Source organism: Miscanthus floridulus, chromosome 16, assembly GCF_019320115.1.
Source record: "Miscanthus floridulus cultivar M001 chromosome 16, ASM1932011v1, whole genome shotgun sequence".
In the NCBI taxonomy this organism is placed as follows: domain Eukaryota; kingdom Viridiplantae; phylum Streptophyta; class Magnoliopsida; order Poales; family Poaceae; genus Miscanthus; species Miscanthus floridulus.
The window spans coordinates 117633726-117649737 of record NC_089595.1 but is presented as its reverse complement, the minus strand read 5'-3'; the positions used below and the strand labels follow the sequence as shown (position 1 = coordinate 117649737).

Here is a 16012-nt window from a genome sequence, read left to right as displayed (position 1 = left end):
GAAGAATCGAAAACAAAACGTATTTTCCATCCATTAGGTTCAGATACATCAAGCCTCTTTCTCTTTCTGCATGTAGCATTTGATTGTTGGTTCAAACAAGGCATCGGAGTGATGCATCAAAGTTCATGGATTATATTTTAACTATTTCGTACTGGAGTTATTTGGACACAAATCATAGTCACACAATGCACCATTGGCCTACGTGCTTCAGCAACAATCAAACTGCGCAACCTATTGAATTTTAGACAAATGAAAACAACAGTGAACAATGAGACATCATCCTATGTACATGTCCTAAAAAACTGCAGCACGACTTAGTGTATCACGTTATCCCATTATGAAATAATGTTATAATGATATATAGATGTATAAAAAAACATATTTAGAAAGATCTTTCATTTCTTTACTGAGTTTCACTTTCATGCAAGTGGCATCAGGATCTTCAGAGGATGCTGCCATATCAAGATACAGATTGCCAGGGCAAGCACTAGGCAACTGCATATGTCTACCAAGCTGGCACAAGGTCTAAAAATGAAGAAAAACATCTGATTTGCCTTACACATTTTTTTCCAATTGCTCATTTCGTAAGATGACTACCCAGTCCAATACACTGCAGAGAAGCAGATGTAATTACCTTTATTGAACTAGGATGTTGAGCCCTTCCAAACTGAACGCTATTTTGTCCAAGGCGCATCCTTCGCTCTTTGTCAGTGTGGTCTTGGTCAATTACAAGTACAGGTAGAATCAATAGTAATCTTGGCTTCTGCTGATCAGATGTTGTAGCTTTATTCTTTCCATATTTTGGTGTCATAGCAAATTGGTAATAGTAAATATCTCTTTCAAAAAATGGTAATATTAAGTTACAACTAGAGAGGAATGACAAATCCATGCTCTAAGATCATTGATAACATGCAACATGATTATTCTGTGCCTCTTAGACATCTCATGCACCTTCCTGTATTTATCATTGATAACATCTCATGCATCTTGCTTTACTCGCATGAAGTAAAATCTCATCATGTTTTTCCTCTTTCATTGATTGGCAAACATGTCTGCATGGATACATACACAAAGCTAAAATTGGTTTCTGTTCTTGTGCATTCATCACACCAGCAAGTGTCTTACCTTGCTTTGGCTGAAATGTTCAGAAATAAGTGGTCATATCTCCAACACAAGTGAGGCACTGAGTTGGATATGATTGTAGTTACATGCTCTGGTCTGCCTCAACGTTCCTTTTCAAGCCACAGCGATATCACTGTTTTCCACACTACCATGTGTGTGCGAAAAAGTTCTAACAAAATAAGCTTGATTTGGTTTCATTCTGCTTCTTTGGACATGAAAAATCTACACACTCCTTCAGTTTTTAGCCATCAGTTTATTGGCTGTAGGCCCTGATCCAAAGAAATTTTACAATATCCATGTATGCTCCATTCCAAATATTTCTTCGGTTTACTATGTTCACCAACCTTTTTTGTATTTTCTAATGATTGATTTGTACATTATACCTACAGCATGATGACATGTGTTATGCATAAACTGATATCAATCCAGATGCTTTTGATCATCACCTTTATGTTGTATGTGGATTGTTACCAGTTTAACTAAGGTAACAAAGGTAAACCACAGGTCTCCATTTGGATTTGGACAAACTCATGCCGCTGTCTTTAGATTGTCAGATAATTTTCCAAGATGTTTCAAAGTTTTACGTTCACTTTGGTACGTATTTTAGTCAACAGTTCATTGGTTCTTAACGAGGCATCAGGTTTCCGCAGCGAGATGGTCTGTACTGGATACGTTTTTACTTGAAATGGAACTACTAATGTATGAGGAAACAACCATTTGTAGTATGTTTTCCTTTTAATATGAGTTAGCACAAGTACATAAGCGTACCTCTCATATATGAGAAAGGACTGCCAGTTTTATGTTCATAGAATGCAAATTGAAATTGTCTATTGTTGTCTTATATGCTCACACTATGCAGCTTAGTGCCTAAGGTTATCTAATTAAGCAAATATAAATATGTGTGCGCTCAACGAACGGGCGCAGCGGAGCGCGCCTATCGTGCTAGTTCTACCAAGCTGGCCCTTAGATTCTCAGTACTGAGCATTGTTTGGAGTAGTTGGTAGGCCAGAAATGCTATAAGCGGCCTGGTAGCCGGTTGCCGGGCTTACCGCTTTGCTAGCAGGCTTCAGGCACACGGACCGCAGCCCGCAGCGGAGCAAGCAGGAGGCGGTCGCATCGGCATCGTCGTCGGCGTCGGCGGTGCCTAACTCCCCTTTCCCCCTCGGCGTCGACGGGCCGAACCCCCGCGAGGCGCCGCGTCAGCGACACCAGGACCAGCTTGACCAATCAAGGATGGTGCGGGTGCTGTCGGAGCAGATCGGGCTGCGGGCGGGGTACTGCTCCGTCGTCCTCCTCCCGCCGCGACGTTTATGCCATGCCCGAGAGCTGCGCCACGATTTCGAGGTAAAACCAACCTTCTCTTCTTAGATAGATGCATTCCGATCGTTAGATGAGGGGGTCAATTTTGGGGAATCGATAACGCACCGCTGCCGCTGTATGTGGCTCTAGTCCGCTAACTGTTTGGTTTTGGTTCCAACAATCTAGCTCGCTAATTGTAACTGTATATAAGTGGCCCGCTAGTCGAAGTTGCCTTTGACGGCGCAATGGCGTGTTTGCTTCTGTTTATGTTCCTGTCCTAGTGTCCCGATTATATTGAGATGAGCTGTGGCTAATCTTGCTCATTCCAACATTTTTTCCGGTACCTAGGCTTAGGTATCTGAACCAGGGAACCAGGTGGTTGAGCTCGGGCCTGTCTTGTTCTTAATTGTTACTATTCTATCGTCTTTTGTAAGAGTAAGAATTGTATCTTTGTATGTCTTCTGTTATGCAATGGGAAATGGAAGGCACCTCGTTTCGGTTATGGGCAAAAGGTATATATAATGCCATATTGATGTTGCAGATTCGTATACTCAATGTTGAGACAGCACATTCAAATTAATTTCCGTGGATACACAATGTTAAGTATTGGCACAATGCTTTTAGTCATCAAACAATCACACATTTGCCAGTGGAACGCTAGTATCACCAGCCTATCTACATCTGTATGCACATTGTTTGGTCAGCGTTACTTTCGACACAAACTGCTAATAGCTTTTCACTTCTTGCCTTCCTTTCCTTTCTTTCTCCTTTTGAAGGGAATTTGCCAGGGATTTTATTGTCTCTATTATCTTATCATACGGATGTTTATTTGCACCCTTGTGGCCATTTGTGGTTAAATTAGCATATTTTGTCTTCACTTCTGGGGATCTACAAGATCATGGAGCACAATGCCAGTGTCACTATTCCTTATCAGAACCTCAGCAACCTATGCAGAGGTCACCATCACCTCTTTGGTCACCTCCTCAATCTCTGGATGTGGCAAGGAAAAAATTGTGGAGATCGTGTGAAATGCAGGACATCCACAGGAAATGACTCTAGATAGCAGAATAACATTAAGTACTGCTTTACACTTTCCAAGGTTGGTGTTTGAAAGGCAATGGCATGTTTGCAGTTTCATGTAAATTGTCATATGGATTTTGCATATCTGTAATTCTCCATACATGCTACTAAACAAGTATGAACAGAACTCTGCAGACGCACTGCAAGTACCAGTACACATCATTGGTCCAAAAACACAATGTTGACAATATGCAAACACTCGCATACGCCAATGGATTCCCTGTAGGATCAATCTATATGAAATACGATATGCATTGCTTTCATCTTCTTTCCTCTTCTAGAAGGAACTGCACTGGGTTTTATTTTTTTTCAATATCTTGTTCTCTTTCTCCTCATCCAGCTGGTTATTTGCTTCCTTGTGTTCAGTCTTGCTCTCAAACCGCTATTTGCTTTCATCTTCTTTTCTGGAAGGAATTTCACTGGATTTTATTTTTTTGTCATTATCCTCGTTGACTTTCTTCTCATCCAGCTGTTTATTTGCTTCGTTGTGTTCAGTCTTGATCTCATTGGCTTCCTTCATTTTTGACTTCAGGAAATCAACAAGATCATGAAGCACAACATCAGTGTCATCATTCCTCATCAGAACCTCAGCAACCTCTGCGGGTGTCACCGTCACCTCCTTGATCAGTTTCTCAATCTCTGGATACGTGTCATGGTACTCGATAGAGTGGTAGTTGTTGGCAAGGATTTGGAAAGACTCTGGGGTGCAATACCCCATGTGGATGTGCATGTCCATCCTTCCAGGCCGCAGCAGTGCCGGGTCGAGGCGCTCCTTGTAATTGGTTGTGAAGACGATGATCCTTTCCTCCCCACTTGTTGACCACAGCCCATCAACAAAGTTGAGCAGTCCAGACAGCGTTACCTGTTCAGAAAATCCAAATTCTTGTCAGGACAAGTGAGGAAGTGGTGGGATCGAGAAGATACAGGTTTTGTACATTGAAAGTTAGTACTCACCTTGCCTTCCTTCTTGTTTTGTTCTGTAGAATTTGACTCGTCATGTCCTTCACCTTCCTCCCGCTGTTTCAGTTCTATGGTGCAGTCAATATCTTCGATCACAAGAATGGATCGGTTGCCCATGTTAACAAGAAGCCTCCTGAGGTCTGAGTTGGATGTGACCGCAGTTAGCTCGAGATCATATATGTCAAACCTGAGATGGTTGGCCATGGCTGCGATTAGGCTTGACTTCCCAGTCCCAGGTGGACCATACAGCAGGTACCCCCGCTTCCATGCCTTGCCAATCTTCTTATAGTAATCTTTCCTTTTCATGAACCTGTTAAGGTCATCGATGATGGACTGCTTCAGCTTGTGGTCCATGGCAAGCGTGTCGAATGTAGATGGGTGGTGGAGGTCAATTGGGGACCAATTGTCGTACTCAGTCATGTATATCATGAGAGTTCTCTCCTGGGCTTTAATGGCCTTGGCTGTGGCCAAAATGAATGGGAGGTATGATGTGAGGGCCTTGTCCTTGTGCTTCTTGTTGAAGGTCAACTCGAAGAACTGGGACTCGCTGTGACTGCCGTTCATGGAGTCATTTGAGTTGTCTTTGCAGACAAGGCGCCACTTGAACTCCATGCCTTCATAAACATCCAGCATCTCGTCGCCCTCATCCATGCTGACCATCATCTTGTCATTCTCGTCCATGCTGCTGACGCGCAGGCGCTGCTGGATGTCAGTGTTCATGCGCGTGGTGAGGTAAGTCTTCACAGCGCAGTAGACGTAGTTGTTGGCGAACCCGTCGTTCTTCTTCTCGACGATGATGGTGTGGTCCGAAGACGTGCGCGAGCGCAGGTAGCCGAAGCCGGAGAAGAGCAGCTCGCGCACCTCGGGCGGCACCACCTCGTTCACCACGCTGCGCACCAGCATCATGGATGCTGCGACGGATGCCGCTGTGGTGAGGGCCTTCTTGTAGGACTCGAAGGCCTTGTCGTAGGACGCCATGGTGGTGAGCGAGTTCCTTGCCCCCTACTCTTTTTGCCTATTCTTGCTCTTGGATCTTGGTGTGGAACAGTGAGAGTGGTGTGAGAGGGTCAGGCTGGCTTGCTTTGTTGCTAAGGAAGGAGAGTAGGTGGAGAATTGGGTGCGGGCTGGGGATGGGTGGCTTTTATAGGCGTGAGTGAGTTGGGAGGGGTCAAGTGATGGATGACTTCGTCTAAAAGGAATAGTTTATATCACTAGATTATTCCAACTTCCTTGAGTGCGGTCTTGGTCAGAGAAGGAGGAGGGCTTCACATGCATTACCGCATACCCGGACCTGTGTCCAACTGTGAATAATAAATCTCTCTTTTCATTAGTTATAGGTTAAGGCCTTGTTTAAATCCAGGGCATAAAGTTTTGGGGTGTCACATCAGATGTCACATGGGGTGTCGTATGGGGTGTTCGGATACTAATAAAAAAAACAAATTACAGAATCCGTCAGTAATCCGCGAGACAAATTTATTAAGCCTAATTAATCTTTCATTAGCACATGTGTTACTGTAGTACCATATTGTCAAATCATTGACTAATTAGGCTTAAAAGATTCATCTCGTAAATTAGTCACAAACTATGTAATTAGTTATTTTTTAATCTATATTTAATACTTTATGCATGTGTCTAGACATTCGATGGGATATGAAGGAAACTTTAGGGGGAACTAAACGAGGCCTAAATAATGGAGGCTTTTAAAATGCCTTTTGGAGGCGCGAATAAGTACCTTCCTTTTTGTCAGCTGCTCTGGTTCCTTCCAGCCGTTGATTGTAAGCCCCCCAACTTTGAATAATATCCTACTGGATCTTATTCGGAGTTCACACACTGAAGACTGCACTGCACTTAGACTAGTGCTTGGATAAAGTCATCATGGTTCAGTAGGAATGAAATGAGAAGACAAGTGGTAGCTGCATTTCTTTTGTTGTTTGTTGTATAATTATATAGAGAAGAATAAAAGAAAAAGAAAAGGCAGCATTTGATTTATTGTATTTCCTTGGCATCCAAGCTTCCTTCTGAAACGGCAGGCTGCTGCTTTTTCCGCAGAGTGCTGTGCGCCGCAAGTTTCCTCGCTGAACTGGAATGGAGAGTGAGATTGCCAGGAAGCTTCTCCCGCCGATCAGGTCAGGTCCAGGTCTCCGCTTGTTGATTCCCACTACCAGGGCCTTGTTTAGTTCCCCCATTTCCAGAATTTGGCACTATGCAAAAAGAAGATTCCTCGTCACATCAAACTTGCGGTACATGCATGGAGTACTAAATGTTGACGAAATCAAAAACTAATTACACAGTTTAGTTGTACTCTACGAGACGAATGTTTTGAACCTAATTAGTTAACGATTGACAATTATTACCAAATAAAAACAAAACGGTACTGTAGCTACAGTGCGCCTGTTTTTTGGGCGGCGCCGAATCGGCGGATGAACTAAACGCGGCCCTAGATCCAGGGGGCACCTGTTCAACTGGGGCGTGTGCTGGAATGGTAATCGGTTAATCGCACGCGTTCCGTGCCGGCGAAGGAGCCTGATCCTGACGCGGTTGGTCGACGGCTCGATGGCGGCATCAGATAATCACAGTGTGGGATGCTAGTATGCTACAGGCTGGAAAGCGAGCGGACAGACCTTCTCTCCATCTCAAAATAAGTAGAATCAACTAATTTCAAGCTTAACTAGAAAATAGTATCAGACATCTGTTACCCTGTTTGCTGATGCTGAAATTTGGTTTATGCTGATGTTTATGCTGAAACGTTGTGAGAGAAAATATTGTTCCATGGCTGAAAAATAATTCGGAATAAGCTCAGGCGAACAGGCCAAACCGGTTTACCATGAAACTATATGATGTGGTTAATCTAATGATGTTTATTTGGTATCATAAACATTATTATGTTTTTGTGTATATTTAATCAAACTTAAGATTTCTTAATTTTAGGACGGAGTGCGTGGATATGTATCCGTGTTCTTTCTGTCTGTGCCAGTTTTGTTTCCTCCTGGCAAAAGTTGCAAGTGACTGTACCCACGATTGTTTTGGAAGTGGAACGCCAAGTCAAAAGGATGGATCGGTCGCGTGCCAAATTGGACGTGTCGCGTTGTGGTACGATGAATGGCTCCCTGCATCTGACAGGCTATGTTTGGCTGCTTGAAAAAACGGTTGATATTTTACTGAAACGGTAAGACTGATAAGTTCAAGCGAACAGGGCCTATGAACATCTGGATGCAATTGATCTGGAAATTTTTATATTAATATTTTTTATTAACTATGAATGTGCCCGTGCTTCATTCGATTCAAATCCTCTTAGATTTTTTTTTAGGTATACAAGAAAATATAGATTAATATTACATATAGATACATGTAGTGTTTTTAATATTAGGTATAGATATAGATTAAATATCAGTCTGTTCGGCTGGTGCTGATACGATCGTATACGATCGTGGATTATTACTGCTGGCTGGTTTGGTGTGAGAGAAAAATACCGTTCTGGCTGAAAATTTACGATCGTTTACGACCAAGCGAACATGCTGTATCACTTAAGGCGGAGATACAGCTCAAGATAGAGATAGATGCAGAGCTAGAGATAGAGATATATTTATGATCTCATTTGTTTTAGAAAAATGATTTTTTTTAAATTCTGACCTCTACACAAGTCATGCACTTAGTCATCCTTTATAACAAGTATAGCATCTGACTGATAGTAGCAAGCTCTCATAAAGAAAACAAATACATGCATGCACCAAACTAGGTGCTAACTACTAAGTCTATTAGAAAACAATCACTCATACTTAGCAAAGATCTCCGTTGTTGCGGCCTGTGACGTACAATATACCCTCTCGTTTTAGAGGATGGACCAAAAACGTGCCCAGCACATGGCCTTAAAAATAACCTATAAGTAATAATAAATTCACTTTTTGTCAAAAACCTTATCATTTCGGCTCAACCAAATACTATAGTAATTGATTACATTTACTCCCACACAAACTTGGGATCACGATTTAGAGTACTTTGTTTTGCCAATGCCAAAAAAAAAAAAACTATTGTGTTTCTTGGTGGTTGTAACCAAAAGCAACATGAACCGCTCTCCAAAGAAAACACGCCGCATGACAATCGTAAAACAAGTGTTGAGGTTTTCTTTATTGATGCAAAACAACATTTTTCAACATCTTTTCAATTCTCCTTAACAATATTATCATGTTGAGTTAAAATTACCTCCTTTATAAAGAACAAAGGGAGACTTAATTTTAAGGGGCAATTTTAGCTTCCAAATAGCCTTACGAACAAGCAACACAATTTGGTTTACCAAACGGTTTATACATTGACTGATTGACTATACTATAAAAGAAATCTTGTTGGCCATTTAATTGCACAAAAGTAACTTTCATGGCCAACTCATTCTATTTTGCTACAGAGTGTAAGATTAAGCAGTCTAGAATTAAAGACCTGAATATCTGAAACATGCCTTTTACTAACAATATTACAGAGAGATGGCATTGAGCGAAGCTTCCTAACCACTTATCTTTCCAAAACCTAATTGGTCTGGCCGGGCCACTTCGCTAATGGTCTGGGCGGGCCATAGATGCCGACACGATCCGATTCGCTACCAAGCTGGCCCCAAGGACCCATTGGGCCGTGGTCCACAGCCCACGGCCCGCGAAAGGCAAGGAAAAGCGCGACCCAGCGACAGGACAGCCTGCCGAGTCTCGTGTACCCGCCTGTCGTCTCCCCCACCCACGCCCACTGCCTCGCATCGGCATCGCCATCGCCATCGCCATCGCGTGCGCCAGTGCCAAGCTAAAATTCCCCAACTCGCGTCGCCAGTGTGCGTGCCAGTCCCCCGTCCCGTCCTCATCGCCAGGCCCAAAACCCCCACACCCAACCCCCAGCCCCGGCGAGCGATGGCGGGGTCCGCGGCCGACGCGGAGCAGGAGCAGAAGCGGGCGGCGGCGGCGGCGTACGACTACGAGGGCGACGCGCGCTGGGCCGACTACTGGTCCAACGTCCTCCTCCCGCCGAACCTCGCCTCCCGCCCCGACGTCGTCGACCACTTCAAGCGCAAGTTCTACCAGCGCTACGTCGTGAGTTCCACTTCCACCCCTCCACCTGCCCTGGAGTTCCGCGATTCCCCTTCCCCTCTGCCGCCGCCGCTGTTCCCCTACCCGTCCGCGCGCGCTGAGTAGCAGTACTAATTTAGGGTCTGACGCGCTTTCCGTACGGAATAGCAGTCCTGCTAAATTCGTGTGCTGGGGTTTGCTTAAGCTTGTCGTGTTGATGTCCAGATTGCAGGAGCGTGCCTTGTAGCGTCGGGTTTATATGCTGGACTGCTGGTTGCAGCGAGTGGCTGAGCAGAGATCCAGTCGCGGCCCGCTGCTTTGTTAGCCGCTGACGGTCTGCTTGCTTACTGTAGACTGTACCTGAACACGGCATGTTCGATCGATTCCATGTGTTGCTTGCTTCCAACCCTGGGTGCTTGTGCTACTCCTTCAAGCTTGTGATTTCATTATGGGGAATGCAGTATGCTCATTCTTAGTTAGTAAGTTTATTATCCATACAACCCATCTATAAGTTGAGTCAGGATACTGTTATGCAGTTGAGCAGGCAGGGCCACAGAACAAGTTTGTTTGTATGCAGACTTTTAAGAAAATGGAAAACAAATTCTTGCCATTTGCTTTTGTACACATTTTGAGTTAATAAATATCATCGCTTGTGTGCCTCTGGACACTGAAGAGTGAAGCAATACAGTAGTTCATGCATTTTGATTCCCCCCCCCCCCCCCCCCTTTGGTTCCACAGGACCATGATCTGGTCGTTGAGCCGAGGTCATTCACTGGTTCCACTCAGCCCAGCAGGCCAGATGTAAGGTCTTCGTCTTCGTCATCCAGCGAGAATGTCAGGGCACGTAATTCAGGTAAAACATATATGTTTTGGACATCCATCAGTTTCTGTATCACATGTATCGTTAGCTGAATCGATTTCTTGTGTAGGATCTACTTCGAGGTCAGTGCCGCCGCCGCCGCCACCTACACAAACAGACAGTGCTGCCAACCCTTTACGGTTCGATGCACGGAGTATACATTTCTCCCTCAACGCATGGGTAAGGGATAAGCCACTCTTTTCTTTGGTTTATTGAATTGTTAATTGCATGTGTCTAAAATGCTAGCTGTTTTTTCAAGTTCCATTGTTCTGCTTGTTTCTATGGCAATCCTTGTGGGCATGCCATTGGGAAACTCTCTTTGTTCTTGACCGCTGACTCATCAGCCTGTCATGTTACTGTTCTGAACCTTACTTGTGGTTTTTTGATTCATTACTTGTGGGCATGACCGAAATATTATGTTTCAGATACTTGTGGTTGCTGGTCTGGGAATGCTTCCTATTTTGCCAAAACACCTTGCTGACAGAGCTTGCAAACTTTCACTACTGGGAACAATATTTTCATCAGGATATTCTCTATACAGTACTTATGGGGTAATTACCTGCCTATCTTACCAGATTCTTTTCGCATGATGTGACCTTGATTAAATTTTCTTTTGTGTACAGAAACCAAGAGCATGGAACATGCCAGCAATTCAAGCTTGGTTGCAGTCTGTACTTGCAACCAAGGATTTTATCCATTTAATGTTCTCTTTTATGCTCTTCACATCTCAATTGCACTTGAAGAGTAAGATGCACCTTGTTTCGTGCAAATTCATATCTCTGATGTCTGCTTTTGGATATGCTTGCCTCATCATAATTTTATATTTCTCACAGTTGCTGCACTACCTGTGCTTTGCTGGGCACTTGATCATGTTGCCAGATTCCTAAGGCGTAACTTTGCTCGATCCTCTTTCTATAGGTAACTGTATGTGGATTCGTTTCTGTATCCTTGGCACAATCGGTATCCAGTTCCCATTTCTCAATACTGTGTCGATGTCTTTTTCAGGCAATACCTGGAAGAGCCTTGTCTTTGGGTAGAGACAAATAATACTACACTGAGCCTCCTTAGTTCAAATGCTGAAATTACCTTGGGTTTTCTTCTGATCATATCACTGCTCTCGTATGTATATTCAGATTTCCATACTATTCTGAAGTTTTAATTTTATCTTAGGAACTACAGTACATCTTTGACCTTTACCCTTTTGTGTTGCAGGTGGCGCCGTAGCATAATTCAGACATTCATGTACTGGCAGGTGAGTTAGCCCCCAAAAGTTCAGGCTTCCCTTTTTGTATTTCATCTCTTACTTGCATGCTGTTTTGCTGCATGTAATTCCTAACCTCTGTATCTTTGGCCAAATGTACTGATTTACCTTGTTTGTGTTATTGTTTCAATTCCAAGAGATCCAATTTATCTTCTGCCTTGCTTTTTGCCCACCAACAACCAGCTAGAATTTGGTCGACAATAGCAACTAGGTTATTAGTTATAACTATCGTCTGTTAGGTGTATTACTGCTCTTTCCCAAGTAACTTGTATTAACGGTCAGCACACACACGCTGCATTGCCTACCAGTGCCCTTCACATGCTTGTTTATCGTGCAGGTATTGAAGCTGATGTACCATGCTCCTGTGACATCCAGCTATCACCAGAACGCCTGGGCGAAAATCGGCAGGATTGTGAATCCATACATCCACCGCTACGCCCCGTTCCTCCAGACGCCCATTTCTGCGATCCAAAGATGGTGGTTCAGGTAGAGAGACAGGCGGGTAAAAAGAAAATCATGTATCTGCTGCTGAATCACTGAACCGCCTGGGTGGTTTAAGATGCCTATGCAAAACATAGCACAGCTGCCGCGTTCTTATGTAAAGCTGCAGCAGTGCACTGTATAATATAACCTTTTGCGGGATGACTGATATCCCTGAATTCTGGAGGGCCTTATCATAACAAGAAGGTTGCTGTATGCCTGTAAACTCTGAGGTTGCAGGGATGACCAACAATGCTGAATTGCAATCCGTGGGCTAATGTAACTATGTTCCATGCTTTTTAGTCACACAATCCACTGTCAGTATATGTACATTAGTTGTTGGACGGTATTATGTTTGTGCAGAGGTTATGGGTGAATCTTCTTGGTTCGACCCGCAATCCGTTATGTGTTATGCCGTGACTTTCCATGCATTTGGATCAACCCGCAGTCTGCAGGATTGTTGAGATGAGAATGAGATAGATGGCAGGCTTTTTTTTTGGTGCGGCAGTGCCGGACGCGTGTCCGAGCGCCCGTGCCTGCGCTCCGTCTTGCACGCCCATGTGGGGGCCTGCACCGCACGAACATCGCCCACACCACCTGAACCCCCCTTGCGCCCCCTCCGCTTCCCCGTTCGAACGTCTGTGCCCGCGCGGAGGTGGGTCGCTAGCACGATCATTCTTAACATTCTTCTAACACATGCGTCTAAAATCTTTGCAAGAATATAAAAACACTTGAAAAGCCATTGCAATACATATAAACATTTTGATAAAACTTGTAATATGTGTAAAACATATGCAACATCCAAATAAGCACACTTGCAACATACGTTTGAAAAAAGCAGATGAAACATTTAAAACGGATGCTCGCATCATACATGTACAACCATTGCAACATATGCAATATCTTGATCTATTTTTGCAACATATTTCTAAAACAATTGAAACATACTCATGTAACATCCGCTTTCAACACAAACATCTCCTTATTGCTCGGCAGAATGGAGGCTCATGTTCACTGGAGGCAGCGGCCCGGCGACGCTTATAGGTGGCGAGCGGCGACAATGGCTACACATCGCGGAAAAGGGAGGCATCCGTCGCACGAGCAAGGAGGCCGCGGTCGCGTGACTTGGAGAGGGCAGCTTCGCGTCGCAGGGTCGGTAGCCGAGCGCCACGACTCAGAGGTGGCCACGCACCGTGCCTGGCAAGGCCAGCACCCGAGCGTTGCACCTTGGAGGCGGCTACGCACAGTGCCTGGCAGGGCCAGCGGTCGTGCGCTCGGAGGCGGTAGGCAGGAAGGGGAACGAGCGGATAGAAATAAATGGATGAATATTTTTTTTTTGAGAAACGAAGGAGCTTGGGTTGTTGGGCTAGCGTCGTGGCCTAGCAACAGAGCGTTCGGACGGACGTCGGATTAAGAGCATTACCGCTTTTGGTGTTGCCTTCTTAGCCCTGGGCTTGATTTTTTTTTTTGAGGAAAAGCCCTGGGCTTGATGCCAAGGCATCAATTTAAGTTGGGTCCAGCCTAAATATTTCAACACTTATGGCCCAGTCCATCTGTCTCCTCCGAATCCGAAACCCTAAATAAAAACCATTCGACCCTAGCACACACCGCCGCCGCCAGCGCCAGCAGCCCAGACCAACCCCCGCACCGCACACGCCGCCGCTGCTCCGTCTCCGCCCCCACCTATCCAGACAGGCTCCGATCCGCGCCGTCCGTTCAGCATCCGGCCACGCGGCCGGTGGTCTCAGAGCTTCTGCCCTGCCGTGCGGGAGCAATTGGTCGATCAGCTGGAGGCGCGAGGCCGGGCAACCCGGGCGTCAACCATGCACTCCCAGCTGTTCGACGAATGCCTCTTCCACGCCAGGCCTTGCCACGGCTACCCCCGCCTTCAACCACCTCCTCGCCCATGTGTTCGCCGCTTTCTGGACGGGTTGCAAGGTGGAAAGAAACGTATATTTGCTTCTATAGGGCAGGCTGATGTATATGTATATGATTTGCAGGCTCATCGCCAAGTACAGGTCCAGTATGCCTATTCCTTCGGTTACCATTCGTCGTCTGATCTCCACCTCTAGTTTATGATGAGAACATGAGTTTTTCTTTTGTGGATGATGACCAGAAAGATGAGATTGAAAAGGTGAAGCATTTTGAGCTTCTTGTTCTTCCTGCTCATGGAGCAAAAGTGTCCTTGTTACTTTTTTATGCAAGTGCTAATGCAAAGGAAAAAAGAGGGGGTGGGGGAGCTGTATGCATTTGGTAATTCCAGAAATTAAGAAGTTGCCTTTAAAAGTTTAAATTCAGAGTTGATCTTCGTGTTAAACCATGCCAGTGATTTATATTTATATCTTTTTTTTTTAAGATGGATAAATATGATAAAACAAGCATCTGCTAGCAGAGATCTTCCCAAGACAGGAGTAGGAAACTAAGCTGAAAATTGTGTTCCTGTATACTTTTCTGTTTAGTTTTGTGAAGCACTGTTAGACAAGTAAAATGCATGGATGTATGATAAGCTCACATCCGCCTGCTATTAGAAGAGGTTTTGCAGCAGTTGCACTGTTGAACTTAGTTGAATTTAAAATACAACCTTGTGATTGGTTTGAGACATAACAAGGTACAAGGTTATCTGATTACACTTACATCCTAAAAAGTTTGCAGTGGTTCCGCTGCTGAGTTGAAAATGCAGAACCTTGTGTTTATTTATTTATACTTCCAGAAACCAGAACTGTTGTGTTTATTTATACTTCCAGAAACCAGAAGTGTGGGTGGTGGTGGATTATGTTTTCCTAATTTATCGAGGAACCTTTCTAAAATATTTTTGAGCCCAAACTATACAAGCCTACCCAACTTGCATGTGGCTAAATGCCTTTGTTGATTCCATATTATCCAAACTTCGTTTTGCAACCCAAAGAATGTGAATACATGCTAGTACTTGTTGGTTACGTGTTACACTTGATTAACTCATATATATCTTGTGCTTTGATACTAGCTAGATGTCTAGACCCTATTATTTTTTTGTTCTTGTTACAGGAATAGGGAGTCTCTTACTCACAAGCTAACATGCCATTGTTGGTAATGCACTCCATGATTTGACACATGATGATTTCATAAACGCAGTTAAGGCTGGACGAAAAACTCAAAGCAAGTTAGCTCGCTCGGCTCGTGGCTGGCTCGACTCGGCTTGGCTCGGCTCGTTATGATAACGAGCCGAGCCGAGCCAAGATTTTAGCTCGTTAGCTATAACGCCCAACTCGTGTCAGCTAGCAAGCCGCTCGCGAGCTAAACGAGCCAAGCTTCCACGAAAAAAGTATCAAAACTTTTATTAGTTTTTGTATTATTTCATGTCTTGCACTTTACAATTGACTGTTACTGGTCTAGATGCATTTCTTTTATATTATTATTATTCTCAAACTTTACATAAATGCAAATATTATATTTTGTGTATTTTTTATACCTGGCTCGCGAGCTTAACGAGCCAGCTCGAGCTTTTAACGAGCCGAGCCGAGCCGGCTTTCTGGCTCGTTAGGATAACGAGCCGAGCCGAGCTAGCTCGTTATCTTAACTAGCCAGAACGAGCGGAGCCGAGCCGAGTCAGCTCGTTATCCAGCCTTAAACCCAGTAGAAGAATTTTGAGCTGTTGCAGTGATATTTCCATCTTTTATTCGTGCCAGCAAACTTGCCCGTACGTTGTAATGTGAGAAAAACTATCAAACTCGTTCATATGAAACGGCAACGTAAATGGTAGATATCTATTTATGTTTATCCTTTCTATAAAATTTTGAATCTATGACTATAATATATAAGTTAATGTTGGCAATAATATGAGAATGAATATTAAGTTAAAATACAACCTTGGTAGATTTTTTCTCATTGCAAAGCACAGAGGTATTTAGATAAATATATTATATCTTTAAT

The 16012-nt window shown here is 44.1% G+C and overlaps 2 protein-coding genes and 1 long non-coding RNA gene across 3 annotated transcripts; 2 read left to right on the top strand and 1 right to left on the bottom strand.

Moving 5' to 3' along the window:
- Nucleotides 1–3553: 3553 nt before the first annotated feature.
- On the bottom strand, nt 3554–5571 carry LOC136513473 (AAA-ATPase At3g50940-like). The gene is made up of 2 exons (XM_066507477.1): nt 4456–5571; nt 3554–4363 (listed from the first exon to the last, which is right to left on the bottom strand). Exons 1-2 carry the CDS (start codon nt 5437–5439, stop codon nt 3884–3886), a joined length of 1464 nt encoding a protein of 487 aa, XP_066363574.1. The 5' UTR covers nt 5440–5571; the 3' UTR covers nt 3554–3883.
- On the top strand, nt 4304–7363 carry LOC136513474 (uncharacterized). Its single transcript, XR_010773378.1, has 3 exons — nt 4304–4443; nt 4528–4713; nt 6511–7363. It is a non-coding gene; the product is annotated as an uncharacterized lncRNA (long non-coding RNA).
- Nucleotides 7364–9156: 1793 nt separating this feature from the next.
- LOC136512498 (uncharacterized) lies at nt 9157–12503 on the top strand. The gene is made up of 9 exons (XM_066506464.1): nt 9157–9527; nt 10242–10356; nt 10433–10542; nt 10788–10913; nt 10986–11106; nt 11196–11280; nt 11368–11481; nt 11575–11614; nt 11961–12503. Exons 1-9 carry the CDS (start codon nt 9348–9350, stop codon nt 12111–12113), a joined length of 1044 nt encoding a protein of 347 aa, XP_066362561.1. The 5' UTR covers nt 9157–9347; the 3' UTR covers nt 12114–12503.
- Nucleotides 12504–16012: the final 3509 nt, after the last annotated feature.

What these genes read in the sequence shown, in the direction of transcription:
- LOC136513473 (XM_066507477.1), bottom strand. Translation starts at nt 5,439, where the DNA reads ATGGCGTCCTACGACAAGGCCTTCGAGTCCTACAAGAAGGCCCTCACC. An exon ending in AAAACAAGAAGGAAGGCAAG is followed by an intron (nt 4,364 to 4,455) that starts GTGAGTACTAAC and finishes TTTTCTGAACAG; the next exon opens with GTAACGCTGTCTGGACTGCT.
- LOC136512498 (XM_066506464.1), top strand. Translation starts at nt 9,348, where the DNA reads ATGGCGGGGTCCGCGGCCGACGCGGAGCAGGAGCAGAAGCGGGCGGCG. An exon ending in AGTTCTACCAGCGCTACGTC is followed by an intron (nt 9,528 to 10,241) that starts GTGAGTTCCACT and finishes TTGGTTCCACAG; the next exon opens with GACCATGATCTGGTCGTTGA. An exon ending in ATCTCAATTGCACTTGAAGA is followed by an intron (nt 11,107 to 11,195) that starts GTAAGATGCACC and finishes TATTTCTCACAG; the next exon opens with TTGCTGCACTACCTGTGCTT.